The sequence below is a fragment of the Wolffia australiana genome, chromosome 6, assembly GCF_029677425.1.
Source record: "Wolffia australiana isolate 7733 chromosome 6, ASM2967742v1".
Classification (NCBI taxonomy): Eukaryota; Viridiplantae; Streptophyta; class Magnoliopsida; order Alismatales; family Araceae; genus Wolffia; species Wolffia australiana.
In genome coordinates this window covers 4879605-4906640 of record NC_135840.1, presented here as the reverse complement: position 1 = coordinate 4906640, position 27036 = coordinate 4879605, and the positions used below count along the sequence as shown (strand labels likewise).

Below are 27036 nucleotides of genomic sequence, written 5' to 3'. Positions count from 1 at the left end.
GATGTAGGTGACTCTAAAATTTCAATCATCATTAGCATGTGTTTAGAAGAGAGACAATAGAGTAGGGTCACAGTCTTACCCTTAACTTTCATCTTATCCTCACTGATACTCTCAAGCTGTAGCATAGAGTTCATATATGGCAAAGTTTGAACACATTGATTCCACATTGTCAACAGATTCCCATGCTGATAATCTGAGTAAATAGTTGTAGGAGCAGTGAGTTATTCCTGAATTATCTCTCAACCTATTGATATGTGGTCTGTTCATGAAACACTAGTTACTGACAGCTTTACCCCACTACATGTAGTTGTTGGTGCCACTAAGCTGATGGATGGTGATATGAAGAGCCTAAGGTGAAAACTTAGGGTGGCACACTTGCTGTTATAGTAGTAGTGGTCATAGTTTTAAAAAAAAAAGTAGTGGTCATAGTTTTCTGGTTGACAGACTTCAAGTCAGCGGTCATAATATTTATTCCCCTTTTTTGTTGTCAACTCCTGACCGTTATGTAGTCAATGTTTGGGTCACAGACAGTGGTCGGTGGATGCTTCAGACACCCTCAGATGAACACTATTTGGTTGATCCATTTGATGAGGTCTGCACACGCGAGCCCATATGGATAATTCATGCTCTGGGAAGATGAATGATCTGAGAAGAACATCCATTCATTTTTTCTTTTTTTGAATTAATGGAACATCCATTCATACAGATTGAATGCCTGCGTGAGACATGAGTCATCTGCTTAAGGTCCTGCATTGACAGTTTACTCATGCCAGGGAAAAAATGTATGTGTGAAGTGAGCCTGCACTAACAAAATTGGACTTGGACAGAGATGCACCTGGCAATCTCACATCTGATGTTTCTAGAGTCAATGCAAGCATCATAGATAAAACTTGTTAGATCATATGGCCCAAAAATGAGGCCCATTAACTTATGTTATATCATGTACTACCAGGCCCATATTCTATAAATGGGCCTGATCATCGTGAAATATGACCGTTGATTCCAACGGTCGATATGTAGTCCCTCTAAAAGGGAACAGGGTGTACTGTACCGTGAGCTTGGGGTGTGAAAATAATACGATCAGTCTTTTTCTTTTCTTCCACAAATTCTTCTCTTCGATATTCAAGAAATCACATGGTATCAGAGCAGCGATCGTAGGCACACCAAGGGCGACGATTTCTTCCTCGGCTACTCCTATCTTTTTGCTCGGCGAACTCGCGATTTCAGCAATTTCGCGATTTCGCGAACTCTCGCAATTCCAGAGGTATCTGTTCATTCCCGGAGTGCCTGCTGATTCGCGATCCACGCGTTTCAGAAAGGAACTCCGTGCTCGGGGCAAGTTACAACCTGTGCAGACGAATAGAGAGGTTTGTTCTTAATCGGCATTTCTCCTCTTGAAGCTTCACACTTCGGAATCGCCCGATCAGTATTTGTTGTGTTTATTTTTCGGAGAAGTTTTTTCTCCGATTCCGGTGAAGACTTGCTCCGTCAAAATTCAGATCAGCAGCCCTTATTGGCAGTCGGCATTACATCTATTCTTCTCTAGATGGGAAAGTCCAGGATGGCTGAGAAGGAATCCGAGATCACCTCCTCAACCATCGTTAAAACAGCTGAGACACCTGCTCAGCCAAGGTTGATCTTACCAGACCTTGATATCAAATATAATGGAATCAATGGGCAGAAATGGATAACTTTGGTCCAAAGGTCCCTTAAGGCTATCTACTTGGGGAATCACCTAACAGAAGACGCCCCTTCGGAAGACGCTCCCAAGCTCGAAAGAGTAATTTGGGAATCTGAGGAAGCTTTTATCACCAATTGGATGATAAAAAATATGGAATCAGATCAGGCAGACGACTATCTACTTATTGACTGCGTACGAGACTTGTGGCAAGAAATTCAGAGATCATGTGCAGAGACCCACGGCGACTATCGGGTCTATGATCTTCGAGAACAAGAGAAAGCATTGAAACAGGGAAATCTATTAATTTCTTCTTATTCTGCAAAATTAAAGGCCATATGGAGGGAGCTCGACCTTCTCTGGCCCACCGGTGACAAGAACTCACCATCTTATCTCAGAGAAACCAAATTCAGAACTCTCACCTTTTTGATGGGGTTGAATTCAGAGTATGAGAATCTTAGAAGCCAATTGCTGCACAGAGAGAGGTTCCCCACCTTGGCAGAAGCTATCTCTGAATTACAAGGGGCAGAGCGGCGGAAGAAGCTTAACTCTAAAGATGGCGAGGCTCCTACCCCTGTCTCAGTGGCCCACTTGGCCAAGAAAGGAGAACCAAGGAGCAACGTGAATAATGCAGCCACATCCTCTACCCAGCACCAGAAGTCCACTCCACAGGAAGGTAACTCCTCAGAACTTACTTGTGGCTATTGCAGGAAACCAGGCCACCTAAAAAGGGACTGCAGAAAGTTAGCCTGGAAGGAAGAACAGATCAGGAAAGGGACATGGAATCCAGGGCAGCACAAGAAAGCCTATGTGGCCAGTGAAGGAGAGGAACTGTCTGCCGCAAGGGAGGGGGAGGACAGAGGTGAAATTCAGAAACTTATTCAGTCAGAAGTAAAAAAGATCCTTCAGAAATTTAGCTCCACTTCACTCGTACAGTCAGGTAAGAAATTTATTTTTACTACGGTTACTAATAATACACCCACTACAGTTTCTTGGATTTTAGATTCTGGGGCGACGGACCTTATGTCACCCCACAGAATGCTATTTAAACATTATGAGTTAGAAACTAATAATCTCAGAGTTTTTACGGCCAATGGGGGAATATTAGAAGTGGCAGGAAGGGGGTCAATTGAGATCAAAGGGAAATTGCTGAAAGATGTTTTGCATGTACCTGAATTAAAAGCAAAGTTACTGTCCTTAATTCAGTTAGTAAATGATATTGGATGGCGATTTATCTTGGACTCAGATTCTTGTTTCCTATGTCTTAAGGAAACCGGACGGAAGATTTCATCTGTTAAGAGGAAGGGAGGACTTCTCTTGCTAGATGGATTGGAGGAGGATGAAAAGCAGAAAGCCACCTATACTGCCCAGAGTGAAGAACGGATCACTCTCCTGCATAGGAGATTAGGACACCCCTCATTCCACATTTTGAAACATTCTCATCCCAATTTGTTTAAAGGGATTAATTTTGATCATTTGAACTGTGAAAGTTGCCAATTTGCTAAACACAAACGATCTTTTTTTCCAGCTTCAGATCACAGAACACAATCAGCATTTGAGTGTATTCATAGTGACGTATGGGGACCTTGCTCCACACTTGGACTATCCCATCACAAATGGTTCATCTTATTTGTAGATGTTTTTTCTAGATATACATGGGTATATCTACTGAAATCCAAGACTGAAATTCCATCTGTTATCATTAAATTTTGTGAAATGATTCATACACAATTCGGAAAGAAAGTAAGGATATTTAGATCAGATAATGCAACAGAATTTTTTTGTGGAAGAGTGACTAATTACATGGAAGAAAAAGGGATAATCCACCAGTCCTCATGTGTGAATACCCCTCAGCAAAATGGTCTTGCTGAGAGAAAGATTGGCCATATAATGTCTTCAGCCAGGGCTCTTTTATTTCAAGGAAATTGTCCCAAGAATTACTGGGCTGAAGCAGTCGCAACAGCCACTCACCTCATAAATAGGACGGCTTCAAAGACACTAAATTATCATGCTCCTATTGATCTTTTATCTGCTGAATTTCCACATTTATCTTTAAGAACTAACCTCCCAGCGAAGGTGTTTGGCTGTGTTGTGTATGTTCAAGTTCATCATGCAGGGAAGTTGGACCATCGAGCCCTAAGATGTGTGTTTCTGGGATATTCGCCAACCCAGAAAGGTTATAAATGTTATCATCCAAGCTCCAGGAAGATCTTCATTACTGCAGACGTGAAGTTTGACGAAGTCCGAATGTTCCATGCCCATTTGGAACGGTCAGAAGCGTATTTAGAGTCTTCGGAGCCAGAAAATGACAGTATGCAGCGAAGTCTCTCTTCGGCATCAGAAACTCATGATAAGGACATGGCTATAAGCACTCCTCCAAGTCCTCCTGAGGAGGAGTCTTACAGACCACGGGACGACTCAAGTGAAGAAACACTGCCAGCAGGTGAAGAAGACTCAGGAAATGATGGTTGGTCCATTGCTATAAGCAAGGGAATTCGTAGCTGCACGAAGACCAAACTCTATCCAGTCAGAAATTACATATCTTACTCCCGGCTCTCTCCAGAATATAATCAGGTGGTTCAAGCCCTGATGACAGTATCTATTCCGAAGAATGTGACAGAAGCTATGTCATCTGCAGAATGGAAGACAGCTATGGAAGAAGAAATGGCAGCACTAAAGAGGAATGACACTTGGGAAATGGGCCCACTCCCACCCGGAAAAAAACTAGTGGGAAGTCGATGGGTATTTACTATAAAATATCACTCAGATGGGTCAGTTGCCAGACACAAAGCTCGGTTGGTGGCACAAGGATATACCCAGTCTTACGGCATTGACTACAACGAGACCTTTGCCCCAGTTGCAAAGCTAAACACAGTTTGGGTCTTAATAGCACTCGCAGCGCTATTTAATTGGAAACTCTATCAATACGACGTGAAAAATGCCTTCTTGCATGGAGAATTGAAAGAAGAAGTGTATATGGCACCTCCTCCTGGGTATTGTCTAAGTCAAAATTCAGGGGACGTATGTCATCTCAAGAAATCCTTATATGGACTGAAACAATCGCCAAGAGCCTGGTTTGGAAGATTTTCAACGGTAATGTTAGCAGTGGGATTCTTCCAAAGTGAGGGAGACCACACATTGTTTATAAAGCATGGCAAGGATGGGAAGATTGCAATCTTAATTGTGTATGTGGACGACATCATCATTACTGGAGATGACCACACTGAAATTTAGAATCTGGAGAAACACCTTTCACTATCCTTTGACATAAAGGCACTAGGTTTAATGACGTATTTCCTGGGAATTGAAGTGGCCTATTCTCGGTCAGGGATCATACTTTCTCAGCATAAGTACATCCTTGATCTGCTAAAAGAAACCGGAAAATTGGATTGTCGACCAGCAGCTACACCAGTGGATAGTAATGTTAAGTTAAAGGCTGAACGAGGTGAAAAAGGTACACCAGTAAACAAGACTTCATTTCAACGTCTCATTGGCAGGCTACTTTATCTTAACCACACTCGGCCGGATATTGCTTTCGCAGTCAATTCTCTAAGTCAATTCATGAATGATCCTCGGGAATCACATCAGAATGCAGCAGGTCGCATTCTAGCTTACCTGAAGGGGTCAATTGGACTTGGCCTACTATTTAACAGAGGAAGTGAGCCAAGTGTGGTCCTCTACACGGATTCTGACTATGCAGGATCGTTTGAGGACAGCCGGTCTACATCTGGTTATTGCAGTCTCATAGGAGGGAACCTAGTCACATGGCGTAGTAAGAAGCAGAAGGAGGTCTCTTTATCAAGCGCAGAAGCTGAACTCCGAGCACTGAAGAAGGGAGTATGTGAAGGAATGTGGCTTAAGGGTATCTTACAGGATTTGAAAGTTTTTCCTGACAGAGGGATGATTCTGTACTCTGGTAGCAAGTCAGCAATTGCTATGGCAAAAAATCCAGTTCAACACGAAAGGACGAAGCATGCACGGGTGGCACGACACTATATCAAACAAAGCATTGATGAGGGATTCATTATACCTCACTACATTCCTTCTCTGGAGCAGATTGCAGATATTTTCACCAAAGGCATTCCTGGCCCGCAGTTCCAAGCCTTGGTGTCCAAGTTGGGCATGATCAACATCTATACCCAACTTGAGGGGGGGTGTTAGATCATATGGCCAAAAATGAGGCCCATTAACTTATGTTATATCATGTACTACCGGGCCCATATTCTATAAATGGGCCCGATCATCGTTGGAAAATATGAATCAACAGTCATATTTTCCAACGGTCGATATGTAGTCCCTCTAAAAGGGAACAGGGTGTACTGTACCGTGAGCTTGGGGTGTGAAAATAATACGATCAGTCTTTTTATTTTCTTCCTCAAATCCTTCTCTTCGATATTCAAGAAATCACATCCATTCATACAGATTGAATGCCTGCGTGAGACATGAGTCATCTGCTCGAGGTCCTGCAGTGACAGTTTACTCATGCCAGGGAAAAAATGTATGTGTGAAGTGAGCCTGCACTAACAAAATTGGACTTGGACAGAGATGCACCTGGAAATCTCACATCTGATGTTTCTAGAGTCAATGCAAGCATCATAGATAAAACTAGACGACAGGCTCTTTGGTATATGCCCTGCAACTATGCTTTGATTCTCTGATATGGTCCTATATTCGACCTATCAGAATAAGAGGGGAAACAGGCCCGATGGACCTGCAATGCAGGTGAGCCCAAACTGGAGCTGGAAAACTCAAAGGACCATGGACGCTGAGGTGGATCACATGTGGCCTGGAGAGGGAAGGAGCAGATGATCTGAATCACATGTGGCCCGCATTGAACTTATAGTATGTGATCTGAGTTGTAAGACATTTGGGAGGGGCATTGAAAATTTCTTGGAGATGTAGCTGCATCTGACTCATCTTTGCCAGGATTTCTGCATTCTGAACCTTGGAGGTTACTGTCAATCTGCTATCATGGATCAATATCGTTGTGATCTGGTCGTGAGCATTGTTTATATGGAGGAGAGAGTGAATGAGAAAGATATTTATATATGTATAGAGGGAGGGAAGGGGGATAGAGTTGGTGTATCTTTAGTATGCTGCTGTTTTCATAATTCTCTCTGCATGGACCTTGTCTTGTTACCCCTTTGATTATGGATCTCTTGAATGAACGAACTATGCTGGTTTGTTTGGAAAAAAATGTTTACTGATAGATATTGCAATTAGTTTTTGAGAAGACAAGGAATTTTATCAGTAGGCAGTGGCTGCATTCTTGTTTCTTACGAATTACAAAATTGGACTACCTCTTTGTTGTTTCATGTTGGAACTGAGAGAGAGCCTCCTCATGGCCAAACCTTAATATTGGGTCTTACTCCCCAACATCAGAGTCAGGCCTGTCTGAGGGGCCCGGATCAGGCCTGTTATACTTTCCGGGGTCAATATCCCTGCTCGATCTATCCTCCTGGCTTGACGTCGATATGTCAATATCGGGGGTCTAAACAGGGCCATTTGTCCCTTTTCAAATGCATAGTGGGTCTGTCTCTTAAGATCCAAATATCAATGCTTTATAACATTCATGAAAGAAATAGATTTTACTGTGGCTATGAATCTAGATAAGAGAGCAAGGAGGATAAAAATAAAAGACGAAAACATGCTCTTGACTTCTAACAGAATGTACCATCCTGCTGTCTGACCTTCCTTACTTCAAGCAGTAGTTGGCCTGATAAGATGAAAAAAAAGTGATACAATGTTGAAAGAAGGATCACTGAAAGTTAATATTCTAAGTCAAGAAAGGTGAAAATCATAATAACCGGCATAGATTTTAAGATATAGTATGGAGATGACACATTAGTTGTGTTGACCTTCACCTGGTTGGTGTGATTTAGTGACACAATGTTAGCAAATTCAAACTTAAAAAATAGTTAGCTACCAGTCTTACCATAACGAAATAGTGTGATAATATACATATTTGCATGATAGATATTTGATTCAAAAATTTCTCGGTAATCTGGATCAGTTGACTCTCCCTTTATGTTTTGATTAATTTTTTTGTGGGATTAAGTTTTTCTGTTCAAAGCCGAGTACTTGGTTACATTTTTCAGGATAGGGGCTGTATTCTGCAACCTGGGAAATCTTCCTGCTGAAGAAGAAGATGATTGTATTTGTTATCTCTTAGGAGTGATCTGGCCACTCCTTGAGAAACTTTTGAGATCTGTTCATATGGAGAACTCTAACCTGTCTATAGCTGCCTGTCGGTCTTTGTCACAGGCTGTCAAGTCTTCTGGTATCATGCTTTTAGTTAATTTGAAATCATTTTTTATTGATTTGCAGCTTTATAGAAATTTCTAGCCAGCTAAAACACTTCTCTCTGTAGGCAATCACTTTCTATCTTTACTACCAACAGTCTTGGATCTCGTATCAACTAACTTTGCATCATTCCAAAGCCACGAGTGCTACATGAGAACAGGTCAGTTAATTCTTCATAATTGAATATAATTAATGTTTGGATGACATGATGGGATCATGGTTCAACGATTTAATATAGTTTTATGAACGATAATCAGTCATGAGATCTGACGGATCATTTTTTCTTTTTCATGTTATACATATTAAACTTGAGATTAACTGGAGTTTATTTATGATAATTTTTTTTTATTTAACTATTGCAGGGTCTATTCAACCCCCTGTCAGTGCAAGTTTATGCAAAGTTTAATAAATAATACATGTAAAATCTTCTTTGTGCATTTACCTTTCTAAGTTGAGAGTCAGAGAGAATGATTTGCTGACGGCAAAGCAAGGAGTCCTCTGAAAGCACCAATGAGGGACTTCTTCCTTGTAACGCATAGATTCTCATTTAGACTCAACCAAGAAATATTCAATTCTTCTTGATCTGTGTTTATTCAGGAGAATGTAGAAAATGAAAAAAAAATCTTGTCTTATCATTAGAAGAATGATGATAATCTATCTTTGAGTTCCAAGTAATTTCAAATCTCTGTATGGCTTATTAAAAAAATTTCGCTTTGAATGTACTCTAACATTATTTTCCTCTATCATTATCCAGCTGGAGTCATCATTGAAGAGTTTGGTCATAGGGAGGAATATGGGTCTTTGTATATAAACACATTTGAAAGGTTTTCGTCCTCTGCCTCAGTGATGGCTCTCAGCTCTTCTTATATATCTGATCAAGAGCCTGACCTAGTGGAAGCCTACACTAACTTCACTTCTACATTTGTTCGTTCTTGTCCCAAGGTTTGATAACTGCTGCATACTAGACATTGAATGTTTCAGTCCCTGAAATAAAGATGTCGGCTTGAACCAAATGTATTGCAGGATGTTGTTGCTGCATCAGCCTCTCTTCTTGAGCTTTCTCTCCAGAAGGCAGCTATATGCTGTACAGCTATGCACCGTGGGGCTGCATTGTCCGCAATGTCTTATATCTCGTGTAAGCAATTGATATTGACTGTGCTCCAATAATTTACGTGGTTTTTGAATTAAAAGTGTACAAATGAATTATCATTCTGATATTTCATTCAACTAAATCATTGAAAACATAACCGAGTTTATTTTTGTGTTGTATTCTGTTTTGGACAATAGAGTTTCAAAGAAGACAAAAACAACTTACTTTCTTCATAGTACTCATACTTATGGGTTTACAAGGGGGCCCAAATATTATTGGGCCTATTGGATTACGACTAAATAGAAAAGTCAAGTACAGAAAGACGAAAGACAGATATAGAGACAGGAAACAAGAATAAATAAAAGCAGAAAACACCTCCGACTGACGCTCATCCATCCTAGACGAGTGTTGTTGCTGAAGTGCTGGAGGCATTTCATGATGTCAAGATGGGGGACAAGGGGGATTCCTATGGACTTATATTTGCAGCAATCAAAAATTATCATGAAGGGGAATAAAGCAGATCATCAAGACCCACATCAGTGCATGCCCGTGCTGCCATTAAATCAAGACCTTGCCCTTGATCCCTGCAGGCCTTCTACAGCCATTACGAATCCATATGCTGATTTGGGAGGATATCTTGATAGTCTTTGTAGAAGATCTTCTGGAATCAGTTGGCCTCGACTCCATCTTTTTGGTCATCAACGGTCTTAGAAAATACATCATTTTATCAGCCTGAAACATCCTTTCACTGTAAAGAATGTGATGGCAAAAGTCACCAACAATGTGGTAAAGTTGCGTGGTGTTCCATTATCTATTGTGTCCAGCCTGAGCATCATCTTCATGAGTGCCTGCTGGGTCAAACTCCACACCTTGAAAGCACATTGCTCAATAAGTGCTTGACATATCACCAGGAGATGGAAGTTGTCAACAGAATTTTGGAGACTTATCTTTGATGTTTTGCAGGTAATAATCTTAGTTACTGACATCTTACTAAGCCTCCAAATATTGCCTTTTAAAGTGGTGCATGGCTGGAACCTTGGAGACTTACTAGAATGCATCTTCTGCTTATTAGACCTTGATGAATCTTCACCAGATGCTCATACCACATATGGTTCAAGATGCTCTTATCTAGCCGTCTTGGAAACAGTCCATAGATATTGAAGTAATGTCCTGGACAAGTTTGTCGTCTATAAAGGGCATTGTGTTTTCTGAAACAATCGCCTCAAGCATGTTTTGAGAAATTTTCTCAGTCATGAAAACGCTGGGGTATAACCGATGCCATGGTGATCATGCGATGGTGATTATGGGGTACCAACATACATCCCTTGGAATATGATTATCCTTGGAATGTAATAACTGGGAATGATTCCCTTTGAATTACTAAATTAGGTTAGGAACTTAAGGCCCGTTTCAATATTAAGAGCAAAGGCCAACTCAAATATTTTTTGAGCATAGAGGTGCCTCATTCTTCCAGCAGCACACCCTGTCTCAACTGAAATATATGTTATGATCTACGGAACAAAACAGTTCACCTACAATGCCGACCTTTATTTCACCCTGTGGAAGTAAAATTTTTAATTTAACCTTCATAACAATGAAAATGATACTGATACCTTGTCTTATCAACGGATAATTGGTAAGCATATTTATTTTGCTCATACCCAGCCAGATATCTCCTATTCTGTCGACATCCTTAGTCAATTTATGTATCACACTAAAAGGTCTTATTAGCGAGGTACACAGTGTTACGATTCCTGAAGGGGCCCATCAGGCCAGGCCTCATATTTCCAAGGAGACGAGCCATCCAACCTCAAAATTATACTGATTCTGACCATGGGGGCTTGCAGCCAGTCCACTACTAGATATTGCTCCCTTCTGTGTGGCAATCTGGTTACCTTGGAAAACAAAGAGCAAAATATTCCTCTGGATCATGCACGGGAGCTAAATTTAGACCTTTGGCGCATATTTGAACCTTAGCATATAAGTCCAAAGTTCTCTGGATTCGAGGAATACTCTAAGAATTAGGTGGCCCATTATTGGGCCCAGTCAACTTTGGACTGATAGAAATCTGTCACCAACCTCGCCTATGATCTTATCAAGAACGAAATAACTTGGCTACATGCTAATATCAGAACATTCGTACTATCAGAGGAACATGTTATTATAGATCTGGTGATGTTTGAACCTAAGCATATCTAGTTAGTCCATCAAATTTTTTAGTTTCCTGTAACTTTGGAATCAATGACTAAATTCTTTTAAGAAAAAAGTTAATTTATCCACTACATTTTGTCCTTAATTTAATGCTTTTTTTGATATTTTTAGGTTTTCTCGATGCAAGTCTCACCTATCAGTTGGATTCCATGGCTTCTCCTGTTGACGGCCGGATTGTTGGAGCCGTAACCCAAGTCATTTTCCACTGTGGTGAAGCGCTCATTTCCAATCTATTGTATGCCCTGTTGGGTGTATCAGCAATGTCCAGGGTAGAAACATGCATTTTAAAGATTGATCTCCTGCAAAATCTATTAAATTATTTTTTCGATTCACCCATCCTGTGAAAGTTCAATAATATCTCTCATCCCTCATGAATGTAGGTACACAAATCGGCAACAATCTTGCAGCAGCTTGCAGCAATTTGTAGTTTTTCTGAGCAGAGCACCTTCAAATCTCTCCTATGCTGGGAAGTTCTCCACGGATGGCTTGTCTCCACGGTCTGCTCCCATCTCTTGCTTCAAATTTCTTTGAAATTTGCATAATCTTGGCTAAGGCTCAAAGACGGATGACAACCTGTCATCAGTTCTATCCCAACCTTGGAACAAAGCACAGAACAGAAGCGTTCCCACCTCTTGTGTTTTGAACCATCATCGGGTGCTGGTGATTTACTCTAGATCTACAGTATTCTTCGTCTGTTCAGTCATCTGTTCAGTCCAGCCCCTTGGATGGAAACCACAGACTTTGACGGATGACATACCCAAATGCCATTCCATCCCATCCCGTCCTGTCCTGTCCCGTCATATGATGTTGTCCATCGTCTACCCCAAGCCTGATTCTTGGTTATACTTCTTGTTTCTGATGCAGTTTCGGACACTGCCGGGCGAGTATCTGAAAAAGGGAGAAGCTGAAACACTGGTACCACTCTGGATGAAGGCCCTGTCAGGCGCTGCTGGGGATTATCTGTTCAGCAAGACATCCATGGCTGGGGATGATGAGAGAAGCCATATGCTAGGGAAAGGTGGTCGAATTTTGAAGCGGATAATCCGGGAATTTGCCGATTCTCACCGAAACTTGTCTCCTCCATGATTTCCCCGGAAATAAATTGAAATCTGCCGACAATTCTTCAACATCTCAAGCAAGACTTTAGTTCAGCTCAATGTCCCACAGATGCCAACCAGCACAATTGATTTCTTGTTTGGGACGATGTGCATCTCCGGTTGGGTTCTTTCTCATTGCATATGGTAGGTTGTTTTAGGGCCTGTCTTTTTTCTTCTGTGTATACATTCATGAGCTGGTAATTTGTGTAAAACGTTTGTAGCTCTTTCTCTGCATTTCTTCATTACCTGGTAATTTTGTGTATCCCTCTTTCAATTGTATATCTTCATTCACTGTTAATTTTGAGTAATATGTTTGTTACTCCCTCGTTCAATTGTATTTATTCATTATATGATAATTTCGGGTGAAATGTTTGTGTTACTCTCGTTGGTAACAATGAATGGAATGTGATAGATCTGAATCCAATGTATCTCAAATTGTGAACAAGAAGAATACAAACAAGCTAGCACTTGGATCGGATGGCTCCTCCCTCCCGCGGTCGGTGCTCCTTCACGATCTCCTTGGGCGGCCACCCTCTCGGTTGACTCCTCCCTCCCGCGGCAGTGTGCTCCACCGCAGCTCCCAGACCTTGGCGTAACTGCCAAGAACTTGTCAAGAAAAGAAAGTCTACCTTCTACTGGGTGTAACATCTTATTTATAGGCCCAAGGTACCGGTCTCTTCCTTCCTCGGGTTAGTTAGCCTGGTCAACAGCCCGTTCAATTTGTAATACCTTCTATCAATTTGTAATACCTCCTTTTCTCTGGTACTTATAATACCTTCTATCAGTTTGTAACTCCCTTGTTCAATTGTATTTCTTCAGTAGCTGGTGATTTTGTGTAAAATGTTTGCATCTGTCTCTTCCAATTGTGTTTCTTCGTTAGCTGGTCATTTGATTTAAATTTTGGAATTCTCTCTTTCAATTGTATTTCTTCATTAGCTGATAATTGTGTTAGATTTTTTGTAACTGTCTTTCTTTGTGTTTCTTCATTAGTTGGCAATTGTGTCATTTGTTTGTGACTCTCCAGCTCTACTCATTGTCTATCACTCTCCTCTTTTATCTTTCTGTCTCCTCACCTCTCTCCCTCATCTTGCTCCTTCCTCTCTCTAGCTCTCCCTTCTACTTCTCTCTGCTCCTTATCTCTCTTTCTATCTCTCTCTCTCATATATATATATACCCATTATCACTCTCTCTCTTAGTGGGCCCTGAAATCATTGATAAGTTGTCTCTAAGCATTGAGACCATATCAATGGAGATTTCGTTTTGGTGAGAGAAAGAGGGGATGAGAAAGAGAGCAGAACAAACCTTTTTAGAGTAGGTAGAGGAATATCTTACTACCATCTGCTTTGTTGGTGGTGACTCAGCTGATGACTAAAACCAGATGAAGAAAATGCCTCCGACCCAGAAAAGTTTAAAATTAAGGATTTTCCCCTAGTTTAAAATTGGGGGGTTCGCATAAATTTGTACTCTTTTAGAGCCAGATGCAGTTGTGTTTCATCTTGTAGAGCTGATGAAGACCATTTCTCATTGCCTGGTTTGATGAAATGGGTGTTGAATTGTTGACTCTAAATCAGACTGGTTCTTTTTAGTTTCTTCAATATTCTTGCTTATCTTTCAAGGGAGGAGGGGAAGGAGAAGGGGGGGGGGAACCTGGTGAGCCTCTCGAAGTTCTCTTAGCATGGGCTCGAACTTCGCTGGCAATGATGAGGCTAACATTGGCTTGCCGTATCAGTGGCGCGGCTCAGCTAGTCAATGGAGTTGCCCTGGGAGTGATGGTACAAAAATAGAGAGATAGTGTATATGTGAAAGAGAGGAAAAGAAGAGCGAGCTAAAGAGTGTTAAAAGAGAGTTTATAGACTTGGAAGAAAGAACATTTTTTTTTCAAGAAAGCTGACGTACCTTAAGATCCAGTGAATCTCATTAATCCATTCTGATAATCAGCTTGGCTGATTAAGGATAGAATCCATCATTGATTTTCCTCTGAATGATCCATAAATGAAGTGAAAATGGATCGGGTTGATTGATGAGTGTACCAGATTATCTTTCTGAATAAAATATTTTGTCTCAATCACTCAATTATGGAAATCGAAAACATGACATTTCTATTGGGTTGAGACGACAGATTACTTTAGGTTGGGTTCAGAAAAAAGAAAATGTATTTCCATAGAATCGTGAAGACAAAATATTTGAGTCCCTGAGAAAAGGAGTCTAGAACACATTTATTTAAAATAATTTTAATTTTAGAGCATTAGTATGAATTATGTAAGATGTATAAATATATCACCTGTGATTTATATTGTACATAGAAAACATATGTAATAGTTTGAACAATAACATAATACAAATGTCATAAATGTGTTTCCTTGGAATTAAATATGTTTTTTTCTAATAGAAATCACCTATAGAAGTAAAAAACCTATTTCTTTGGAACTAAAATTAAACCCTAGGCAAAGTAATCAATTAAAAAAAAATTTTGAAATTTTTTTTGGCAAAAGATAGCTATTGCTAGTTTAAAGTTCAATTTATAAATATATTCTTTACACGATACATTATGATAAATTATATTTTCCATATATAATATGCTCCTTATACTTTTAAATTTACATAATGTTCATATGCAACATAATATAGTTCATCTATTTGATGCACAGTTTTATAAATTCATGTCTATTTATCTCTAATGAATCAATGCAGTCTTCATTATTCATAAGTTAGGTAAGTTTTGTGTGTTTAAAAAACTTTGTAAGTATTAAATTAAATATTTTATTTATTTAATGAATAAAAGTATTTTATTTACATCACTTTCAATAATTACATAATTTACCTAAACTTTAATTTAAATTTATATATTTATTAGTTAATGCATAGTCATATATTGTATAAATAATAATCATTGTGTTAAATCATATTTCATATTCATTAATCTTAGTTAAAAAGTTTTCACTAGAAATGATATTTTATGAAATACATATATTTTTATATTAATCATTATATTTCTTAAAATAATTTATTAACAACCATTTACTTTCCCAAAATTAAGCCAACACTTTTGTAATGAATTTTACCATAATGATTTATCAATGCTAAATTATATCCATGGGTTCTGAAATAAGAACATGTCTTTTATGCAGTGTATTTTCAAAAGGCTACTCTTTCAAGGGGAATGCGTTATGAGGATATTAGTTTTTGCCATTTTAGTAGATTTCTTGGAGGAATACATAAATTTCTTTCGGTGGATAAAATACTAGAATGATATGGATCACTTGATTGGTAAATTGCGGCATGATTGTCACAGTTTTCATTTGCTAAGAATCATGGCATTCATAATTTCTATTATACAGAATAATTTCATTTATGGTAATTAAAATAACAAATGATTATGTGTTTTGTAATTTTCATTATCAAATTAAATCACGAATTTTGAGGGTAATTACCATTAATAAGAATTAACAAATGTTTATAAATCTTGTGAAATATGTATAGGTGCTTTGCTGGGCAAATTCACTTATTACATATAATTATGTAATAAAATAAAATCACCCATTAAACAGAGAGTAATTTCCAACGACAATTTCTCTCCAGCAATGCATTCATTCAAGAAGCTCCATTTCCAGGGATTACTAGTAACTGATAACACACTATTTAGTGGGTCAATATGATCACATGCATGTTTAGTTCCATAAAATTTTTTATTTATGAGTATTGTAAAAAAATGGCTAAATTTATTTTTTAAACGGTATTTTGAATTTTTTCAAATGTTAGGTAATTTAACGAAATTTTCTTAAATCATACTCTTAACGAAATTATTTTTCTATGTAGGAAATATACTTTATACATTTTTTTGAATTATATATAATATTTCACGAATTAATAATATTTTTATGTTACATTTTCTCACCCTGTTATATGTTTCCATTCAACTTGTGAAATAGTAATGAATCATCATTTTTTATATCATTTAGTGCAGTAATTTTTTGTGAAAAAATGCTATTATGGCCGATTATTGACAGGAGAGTTTGTGTTTTTTTAATTGCAGGGGGTTACACAGACAAAAAGAAAAGACCCAGTTTTATTTACAACTAATGAACTTTCGAAAGTTGAGAAAAAGGGACTGGGTTAAAATATTTAATACTTTCTTTGGAAGTCAAAGTTTTTTAATTAAATCAAAGAATATCAAAAAATATCAATAACTCTGATTTTGAGTTTATCAGGAATCCCAATTTAATAGATACAAAATTCTTAAATGTGAGACTGAGTCAATAAATAAAAACATAAAGGATAAATATGGTTATTGGGAACATGAAAAAGCTATTTGAAAATTAACATAGTTATAAATAATGAGAAGGAGATAAGAAGTAATTTTTTATTAGACAACAGCTCGGTTAAAGTGAGAAATCATGATATGAGGATATAATAATAAATAGTTTATTGTGTTATGTATATGTTGAATTAAATAATTTTTTAGGCATTAGTTTCAATAATAAAATAAATTAATATTTTTTTTCAAAATGAATAAATAAATATTTTTTAGTTTTATTAGATTCTCCAAATTTAATACGATTTTAGGATTTAATGAAAATTTTAGGGAGGAAAAAATAGTAAATAATATAAATTCGAGGAATAATCAAAAAGAAATTCACCCTGAAGACAGGATAAGACTGCTTCTACCTGCCCTTTTCAAAAAGGAAATAATGTAACGATCCCACAAGGTTTCAGTGATGTATGAATGCCTTGTTTTCAGATCTAGTACGAGATTGCTTAGAAATTTTGGGGGATGACTTTATTTTTTGTCAGGATTTTGATGTATGCTTGGCTAACTTAGAGATATGTGTGGAGAAAAAGCTAGTGCAAAGTTGGAAAAATTCCCACTTAATGGTTCAAGAGGGAATGGTCTTGGCACATCTAGTCATCAGCTGTGAGCTCGAAGTGAACAAGGCCAAAATTAAAGTAATCAAGAATCCTCTACTTCCCACCAACACCAGGGAACTTAGAGGATTCCTTGGCCACACAGGTGTTTATAGATAATTCATAAAAGTCTTTTCTAAATTCTAAATTGGTCAGAGATTGAAACCATACCCAGAGCTCAAACCTCTTGGATCTAAACGATGAGTCTGCGATATGATATTGTAATAATAAATCATCTTGGTTACTAGATTTCTTCTGAACATTTACAATTTGGCATTTACCCCTGACCTTCTTTTCCCTTTTACTTTTATTTTCATTATTTTTAACTAAAAGGCTATCATACGCATCGCCTTAATGACCTTCCAATATCTCTCTCTATGAAGCCTAATATTTACAGGGCCAAACTTGGTGAGAACCTACTGAACATAAGCAGGATTCACAAGAACAATATCAACTTACTCCGAACCAAATACCTTATGGATTAGTACCACTGCTTGCAACTCATTTTATATTTCCCTTATTATTTGATTAATTGATTGCATTAGGGATGATGCATGTTTCAAGTAGGGTGGAGAAAAAAGTGGGTTCCAAAAATTTTCGTTCCTTGGATCATTTCATTTTTGAGGGTAGCATTCACTTGTATGAATTTAATCATGACTATCTTGGAGAATCACTCACCCCATATCTTAGAAATATTGAGTATAGAAGTTAGGCTTTTGTAGTGGATCAAATACATCTATTAATGGTATGAGCCATGATCTAGATTCAGGCGTCCTCCCAAGTGGCTAGGATATCTGGTAGGGTGAGGAACATACATGAAAATCAAAATGTTGGAATACTAACATTTTAGGGGAATGCCGAGAGAGCCACTCATCATCCACCCTCCAACATGTGATACATACCTAGAGTATAGATCTTCACTAAGTGAATCCATCATCGGGTAAAAATAGTCATTTATTCAAATCTTAAGCACATAATCACCTTCACTTGAGCCACCTTAGACTATCTTTGAAACATATGTTTCTATCCTTTTCAACCATTTTTCTTAGCTTACCTTTCACCGTTTCACCTATGGTCTCTCATTACTATAGGAGCCATCTATTCCCCATTAGGCCTAAATACTTATGATATGCTTACTCCAAAATTTATTATTTTCTTCCCCTTTATGATATCATTATTTCATTATATCTTTCCCCATGTTACACCCCTTTTGTTTTTGTCTACACCTTCTTATCTGATTTCATCTTTTGTATTCTTGCATGTGATGAGAGTTATGATGTGTATTTCATCAATAGCTCCTTGTTCTCATAGGAATCTTCCCTTGTGTTCACCCCTTTTGAGAAAAGAGAGAGAAAGAAGTAAAAGAAAAGAGAAATGAATAGAAAATTAGAAGGAAAATGTATGGGGTTTCTTGGCTATCGAGGTATGTAATGTAGCTCTTGATGATTTTGTTGATCAATTTATCATTTATGCTTAGGCTGTGAATGTTATTTCATACAACACATGGTGGCAACGACGTCAACGCATCGACACCGGACGCGCCACCAAGGTCATCCGACACGCCGAGCATGCAGACTCGTCATCGACATCAACCAGATAACCACCAAACTTCGAACGTGCCACCACCGTCTCCCGAGACGTCCTGCATCATGACACGTTGTCAACAACAGATCCAGAACTGCCCTTTGACGTGACATGATTACACATCAGCCACATTTTATTTTTACGTCATTTCCCGTATTTTCTCTTTCCTCCAAGGCTTATATGAAGGCCAATGTTGTAAGAAACACTTGGCAAATTTATAATCAGGAATTGATTTTTCTCTTCTTGAGGACTTGCCCTAGCCCTTCTTCTGCAGATCGCCACCGCCACCGCCGTCGTTGCCGTCACGCGTCGCCGGCCGCCCTCCTCTCTCCCTCTCCCTTTCTTTCTCTCTCTCTCTCTCTCTCTCTTCTCTCGGCCTATACATCCAGCGCTCCAGCACCAAGGCCGCCCGCGCCAAGCTTCTTAGCGCCGGTCGCCCCGCTCGGGGCCGCCTGCGCCATACATCCCAGCGCTGGGCGCCCCGCCAGGGCCGCTTGCGCAGGCATTCCAGCGCCGGTCACCTGCCAGAGCTGCCCACGCCAGGCGCCCTAGCGCCGGGCTGCCCGCCAAGGCCACCCAATGACGGGCGCCTTAGCGGCAGCCGCCCCGCTCAGGGCCGCCCGCCAGGCATCCCAGCGCCGAGCGCCCATGCCAGGCCTCCCAGCGCCGAGCGCCCCGCCAGGGCTGCCCGCGCCAGGCACCCTAGCGCCCGGCTGCCCGCCATGGTCACCCAACACATTGGGCACCAACACCGGTCATCGTTGACGCCGTCCAAAGCTTCGAGCCACGCGCGCTCTGTGCGCTCCGTGTGCGTTGCACGCCCTCTGCGCTCTTCGCGCGCGCATTGGCGCTCCACACGCTCAGCGCCCCCGCGTGCTACTCCACGTGCTCCATGCGCTCCCTGCACCCTACGCGCGCTCCATGCGCGCGGGAAATCGCCTATGCCTGAATCTTCGACAACGATTTCACTGCTCGTCTGCCACGCCCAAGCATCCCGGTCACCAAGTGACCAGGCTTTGTCCGGACATCCCCTCACCAGGGCCGCTCAACGCCCGGAGTCGCCAAGTTATATCATCCAAGCAGGGTCACGCAACGCCCGGATCGCTGAGCCAAGTTACGGCTAGAATTCCCTGCAGCCTCAACACGCACTCCGGTGCCGAGGTACGCTTGAAATCTTTTGTGTCGTGTGTTCTTCGTCCACTATTCCACGAGAATTCTTCCACCGCTGTCGGATTTGCTTTGAATTTCTTGGAATTTCAACGACTAGTGGATTAGGTCTTTTCGTGAGATTTCCTACGAACGTGAATTGGAAAGTAGTGGATTTGGTGCTTGAGCATCGTCGCGGTGGTTGAAGACAGTACCCCCGCACTCGATGAGGAAAGGGGCTGCACCACTATTATTTCATCTGATTTAAGTTTTCGAAATCGATCGTGTGGATTTGTGGTCTATTTTATCCCTCCATTCCTAAAGCATACCAGCCTCCAACGCCTATCGTCATCCTTTTCGTCTCCTCAGTCGTCTGCTCCCGTTCCCCTAATTGTCATGCATCAAATTGGTATCAGAGCCTAACCTGTGTCCACCTACCTATTCCGCCATCATAGACGTCGTCCATTCATCATTACGATTGCATGCATCTGCATCTGCATTGGATAATTTCTTATTTATATTATCTTTAAATCTTAAAACAAATGATGTCATAGCAATAATCAAGATTTATGATGTAAGAGAACACTCCCATATTGTGGATGAACGTGTTGATTAGGTTTGTCCTATTTTTTGACAACCTGAAACTACCGCATGTTATTCTCAATGTCATGGACATGATCGAATTGATCATATCCCAGGATCATGATGACATACGTATCGTTGAGACTTACCATCACATTATTGATTTAGAGTTAACTCTTTAATGGGCCATGTTTGCTTATTCTTATGAGCTTGGTAACTCTGACTATCATAGCATGAAACCAAATTTTTACCCCTCTCAAGTGTTATTTTGATGACTCCAACAGTTATATATCTCCTAGATATGACGAGACATTTGATTAGATGGATACACATCAATATTCTACGTAAAAAAACTCTTTTCTGTTATGTATTAGATCATCTATTCTAGGGTAATTATTAGAAATTTTCTTGATAAAAATATGATTGATCATATCCACCAGGGACTTAAATTGATGTCTGAGAGAGTCATGGCCAATGTTGAAGAAATTACTTAAATTCATATCTGAGAGAGTCTCAGCCCTTGGATCTGATTCTAGGAAATTAGATGACTGAGATGTATTGAATTTATCCTTGACGAATGTTCTCATCCTACATCTAAAAGTAAAGCAGCTTTAAATTTTGAAGTATGAAGTTGTTTGTTAAAACCTTCTCCCTTTGACTTCAACATCAAAATGGCTTTAGTTTAGTTTTTACCTTGTGTTTTCAATCCCCTGTCCTTATCATCCAAACTTTTTTCATGTATATTACCATCTCACTGGTACTTAAAGAAGAAAGTGATGTGATGAGGCTGATAGACCTATATGATATTCTCTCGACTGCTGAAGACAACAAGGTTAGAACATTGGGGTCCCATTAGTGTGATGCATTTAGCTTACTGTGACAGGTGGTGATGTAGGTCATGAAAGCAGTTCATGCCACTATAAAATTGGATTAGTGACTTATACATAAAGAAAAGTTAGGAAACAACAATAATCTAAAAGAGACAAAAATTGTCCAGCTAGTATTCTCTATGCGGTTGAACATCAAGCACAATTTCTTGTCGTTGGAACAAATGAAAGTGAAAAAATCTAAGAAGGAGAGTTGAATTGGTAATTAAAAACATTAGTTCCTCCCTTTTTTCAAGTTAAAATCTATATTCCTGGATTAACTCTCACCACTCTTCTCACTTCGATACAAGTTTCACCCTATTTTTCTTGTTTGACGTTTCAAAACTTTGTTTCAAAATATGATTGTTTAATTTCAGAAAAAATAACTATTCTCCACTATTTTCTAAAGAGTATATACTTATATTTGAAATGTTTTTATGTAGAAATAATATCTAACAATGGGGATATTTTTGTTTCAAATAAAGTTCTGAATCAGTGCTAGAGCCAAATCTGAAGAAATATTTGAATGAAATATGCATTTTATCACGTAACTGAGAATTGGTAAGGCAAGTACATGTTTGAAAATAAAATTTATGACTCTGTAATGTAGAAAACATTTAAGAGTTATATATTCAATTCATTTAAACTGCATAGATATGCATATTCTTTTTCATTTGATATTGTATACAGTATTCCAGAGAGAGACTCAATTGCTTAAAGTTGTAAAAATATGTGGATAAAATTTTATATCATATTATAGAGATTTTTTCAGATAAAGAGAGATTCGATTTATTAAAGTTGCATAAATCTAAAAATAAATTTTATTTGATACTGTAGACAGTTTGTGGAGAGATAAATTCAATTTATTTAAGGTGTAGAGATCTACATATAAAAACTTATTTACTATGTTAAACACTTTTGAACATAAGCAATCAATTTATTAAATTTTTAGAAATCTCAAGATTACATTTCTATTTCAGAATAATTAAGAGAATGATTAAATTTAATACAGTTCTAGAAATAAGTGGAATTTTTTTAATTCATTAATAATTTCCAAATAAAACCTAAAGATAATTAAATTAAAAGTTCATTGCTATCACAAATTTCAGGGTGAGATTATATTCTTTATATTGTATAAATTATAGAAGCATAACTAATGTTTAGTGATGTATAATGTTCAGAATAAGAACTAAATTTTGCAGACAATAACATAAAGTTCACAGCTATTATAAATTATAGGAATAAATTGTTTTCAAATAGATGATGTATGAATATTTCAACCATAAATTTCTTATTTGGGATTTCTCAAAGTGATGGAATAACAATTCAATGTAGGATCAATGGAGTCTTTTATGGAATTATAAGTCTTAACTTTAATAGAACCTATAATTAATACCTAAAAATCACAGATATGAAAATTCGTTAAAGGTAATTAAATAAAGAATGCCTCTGATACATTAATGCACGGGTAGACCATAGATAATGGAAGCAAGTAAAGAAGCACTTAATGATATCAGATACAAGAAATCAAAAGTCACATATAATGAGAGAGTTATTACAGAACGTATTAGGAGGGAGCAAGAATTGAAAATGCAAGGACAAATATTTTTCACACATCACTGTGGTACAGAGCAAGAACTGAGAGATATGTTTTCATTAATCACCATTCCAGGGAATAAGATGCAAGCCTCTTTTGTCTGTAATGGAATATAGGGTAAAGAAACCACATTTGGAAAACAGACTGTTACATTTGATTCATTTTTTACTGATACTCTGCTTAACCCGTGTTTTTAACACATATTGGGCCATCCAGCTCATTAAACAATTATGATTTATCACTTTCTAAAATAACTGTTTGAATTATAAAATCAATTTTTTAAGAATAAAAAAGTAATTACTTTGCTCAAAATGTATCATATCCTTTATTGTGTCATCTCAAGTTTTCTGAAACACAAACTCAGATACCTACAAACAAATAAGCTCAGATACATGGTGTCTGCTCATTTTCTAAAATAAAATAACACATGCATGACTTAGCTGAATTTTAGGGATGTCTTAGAGATTTTTGGATCTTTGTGTGAGATTTGATGAAGGACATGGCTACGGTAATTTTGTGGCTCAGCAGCTTGACCCTATTCATCTCCATGATGAAGGCTACAAATAAAACCTACCTCCTTGATGCTCACATGCACCACTATGAAAGAGAAGCTAGCGCAGTATAAGCAACTAATATGGGTAATGGGGCTGTTACATGAGTAGCAGTCTGTAACACATAGAGAGTGGTAATACAAATTTTAATTAGGTTAATATGACCATATTTACATGTTTAATTGCATTAAATTGATAATATATGTGTGTTATCAAGCCAAAATGACTAATTTTTTTCAGAATGATATTTTTGGACTTCAAAAAATTTTAAGTGTTTTTAATGGTTTTTATGACATCATATTCTAAAAGTACATTTTTTTTTTGAGTGGAGATATTATTTTTCCTGGGTTGTTTGATATTCAAAGGGATGTAAAAAAATATATTTATAATATTTTTTATAATTAGTATCTATTTTTTGGATTTATTTAATGGCTCTTTAACTTTTTCAGTCTTTCAAATTTGGAGGACAGATAAAATTTGAGGGATGATTTGAGAAGATCAACGGGGAGAATGGAGAGGCTGATTTGGATCATGAAAATGCCTTGATCTCAGTGGAACATAGGGATCTAAGGTTAATCTATTATCTTAGATTAGTTCATTTCCTTCACATCCTTTTAGTTAGATGTACATCCTTATTTTCGTCTTCTCATTCTCATCACCATCATCCATCATCTCACCCTACGGCAGCGATCTTCGATCTTTGTCTGTTCACCTTGTCTCATATACAAACCCTAAATCATCAATTCCATCATCCTCTTGTTCATCTCTTACCACCTATCCATTCTTCCATCACATCAATTAGTTTGATCATTATCACTTCTTTTTCTCCATCCTATTTCACCATCATCCACTCAAATCCATTCACCCATTTCATCATCCTATCTTCTTTGACATCTTCTACATACATCATCACTTTAAGTCTTCATCTATCTCACTCTCTCATTTTCATTTGATCTATCCGCGTCCTCCTACCTATTCATCATATTGTTATTCATAGCATCCTTATTAAATAATTATTATCACCCTCTCACCACCATGTATTCATCACATCACAATCTCTTAGTTTATACATATCTCCTTTCATCCCTCTTGAATCATCATTTAAAGACTATTTAAACCCTAATATATGTTCTCTATGGAGATAACCCTTGCTCATCACTGGCTAGTCAAACTAATTTATGAGTAAATGTTTATAAATTATTATTAATTAACTCAAATATCAACAAAAAATTAACGGCCTAATTTTGAGTTTATCAATGAACACATAGTGCCATTCTAGATAGATTAAACTACAGGTTCGAGAAGCAAGGAAAATAGAATGTACCTCTAAGATAGCTCTATCAAACTCATGGCTAAGCACAACATAATTTACATAAAACATCTCGCACCCGTCATCATCATCACCAAATGAGAAAATAAAAACTAATCTTTGCATGATGTACATTGTGGATTGGGATACCCCCTCATACATGTTGACTGTTCTATGATTACTTGAGCTGGTTATGATTATAACATCAAATGGGGACCATCTAGCTCCGAAGACCTGGTCTCAACCAGCTCGAGGAGCAAGGGCTGAAGTGAAAGACTCAGCCTTCAAGTATTTGGTCCAGTCAATCCTGAAGGTCGACATTATTTTTGTCGGTCTTTGGTTGACTTATTTTTTGTCTTGTAAGCCTCTTATATAGGCCGAGTGTGTTTTTTTGTGAGTTGGGCCTATGTGTGGCGCTCTCTCTCTTCTAGAGGGCCCCTAGGACCCTTACACGTGTGGGCCATCTCTTCCTTCTCTCCTACTTCTAGAGGGCCGATATAACCCCTATATCAAGGGGGAGGGGGGGTGGGGGGGTTGATCCTATAGAGAGAATGATGAGAATTCGACAAAAAAGGAACTTAAGTCTAATTTTATTTTATTCTTTTTTGGTTTGTCATTTTTTTGTGTTTGTCGGCGTCGGCGTCGGCGGCACGATGGTTCTATTTTTGGCAATGAATAGTGGCAGTGCATGGGTCGATAGTGGTGGTGGTGTACAATATGACGGCAATGGCATGCAAGACGGTAGTGGCGATGACGGGTTTGCAGCAGAGGTTCTCCGATAATGGGCGACACTGGCACAACGATGGTAATCTGGCGATGATGCGGGCTTCTCTGGCAGCACGAGCAAGGGGATCGACTGGCGGTGGAGATAGACACGCAGTGTCAAGGGTTGTCCTTCAACGCAGGGTCCCCTTATTTGGCGGCGTGAGCGTTTCTCTGGTGAGCTGGTGGAGATGATTCACAGACAAGCCGACGACGACAATAATTGGCCAGTAGCGATGGCAGCAGTAATTGGCCAGCGCCATGAAGTTCTCTAGGAGTGCAACCAGGGGGAAATCGACAGCAGAGGTGGGCACGCGATGTCAGGAGGTTGTCTAACGGCACGGGGTTCCCTTGTCTGGTGGCGCAAGTATTTCTCCGGTGTGCTGGTGGCAACACTTGGATCTTGGAGACTTGATCGTTAGATCAACGATGGTAGTAGGGTTCCCAACAAGAATACGGATTCTCCAACAGATATCCGGTGTCGGACAACCGACATCCGATATTGGGAGAAAAATGGGACGGTGTCTGATATCGGATATAGGATATCGGACGATATCCATCCTTTAGGTGTATACGGATATCAAAGACTGATATCGGATGGGTAAGGACGAGACGGATCTCGGATACCGGATATCAGGATATCCGGATATCAAAACCGGTATCTGGATATCGATATCTGATATCCGGATTTTTTTTTCCGGATCCCTGTAATCCCATATGGAGGAATTCTAAAACTTTGAAAACTATATATGTTGTCCAACCACTTTTCCTATAAGCCCATGTATTAAGTTGCATGCACAAATAGATGCATCCCATGAAATTGTTGAAGGATTGCCCCTCCGCTTCTCTATTCTCCAAATTTCACAAGGAAAACTGTGGGAAAATCAAAATTAACTCGTTAAGCCCCTATAAAAAATTTATTTGAATTTTTACTCTTGCAACGTGTAACTGAGAGTTCTTTTAGGGGCATATTTCTAACGAATAATTCAAAATTTTTCCTTGACTTTAGAAATTAATCTAAAAGCATATTTTTATTATATTTATATCATGTTTCTATTGAAGATGTCATCTTATGAACAAATAAATCCCCAAAAAATCAAGAAATTTGTAGAAAATCTTGAAAATTTGGTAATTAATCTGCACAATGTATTGATCTTCTACGGGTTTTAAATACATACACACCAGATAGCTAATATCACTTTGCACCACATCACTTTAGGAAATTAAAGTGCATGTTTTAAATATTTTTATTAGTATTTGTGCATGATCTACATTCGTTAATTTAATACATACACACAAGGTAGCTAATATCACTTTGCACATTACATTAAGAAATTTAAGTGCATGTTTTAAATATT

At 38.5% G+C, this 27036-nt stretch overlaps 1 protein-coding gene across 3 annotated transcripts in view; it reads left to right on the top strand.

The window, feature by feature from the left end:
* LOC144705021 (ARM repeat superfamily protein) overlaps positions 1–13200 on the top strand; it is a 56941-nt gene extending 43741 nt beyond the window's left edge. The window contains exons 18-25 of one of the 3 annotated variants that reach the window (XR_013581936.1): positions 7777–7958; positions 8049–8141; positions 8736–8923; positions 9005–9116; positions 11394–11551; positions 11663–11779; positions 12147–12523; positions 12829–13200. Coding sequence is in view for 1 of the 3 variants with exons in the window: in XM_078577621.1 (XP_078433747.1) it covers positions 7777–7958; positions 8049–8141; positions 8736–8923; positions 9005–9116; positions 11394–11551; positions 11663–11779; positions 12147–12368 (1072 nt within the window). In the remaining 2 variants the exon portion in view is untranslated. Of the gene's footprint in view, positions 1–7776; positions 7959–8048; positions 8142–8735; positions 8924–9004; positions 9117–11393; positions 11552–11662; positions 11780–12146; positions 12705–12791 lie in introns of those variants that run through there. The other 2 variants (XR_013581937.1, XM_078577621.1) reach the window with 2 other exon arrangements.
* Positions 13201–27036: the final 13836 nt, after the last annotated feature.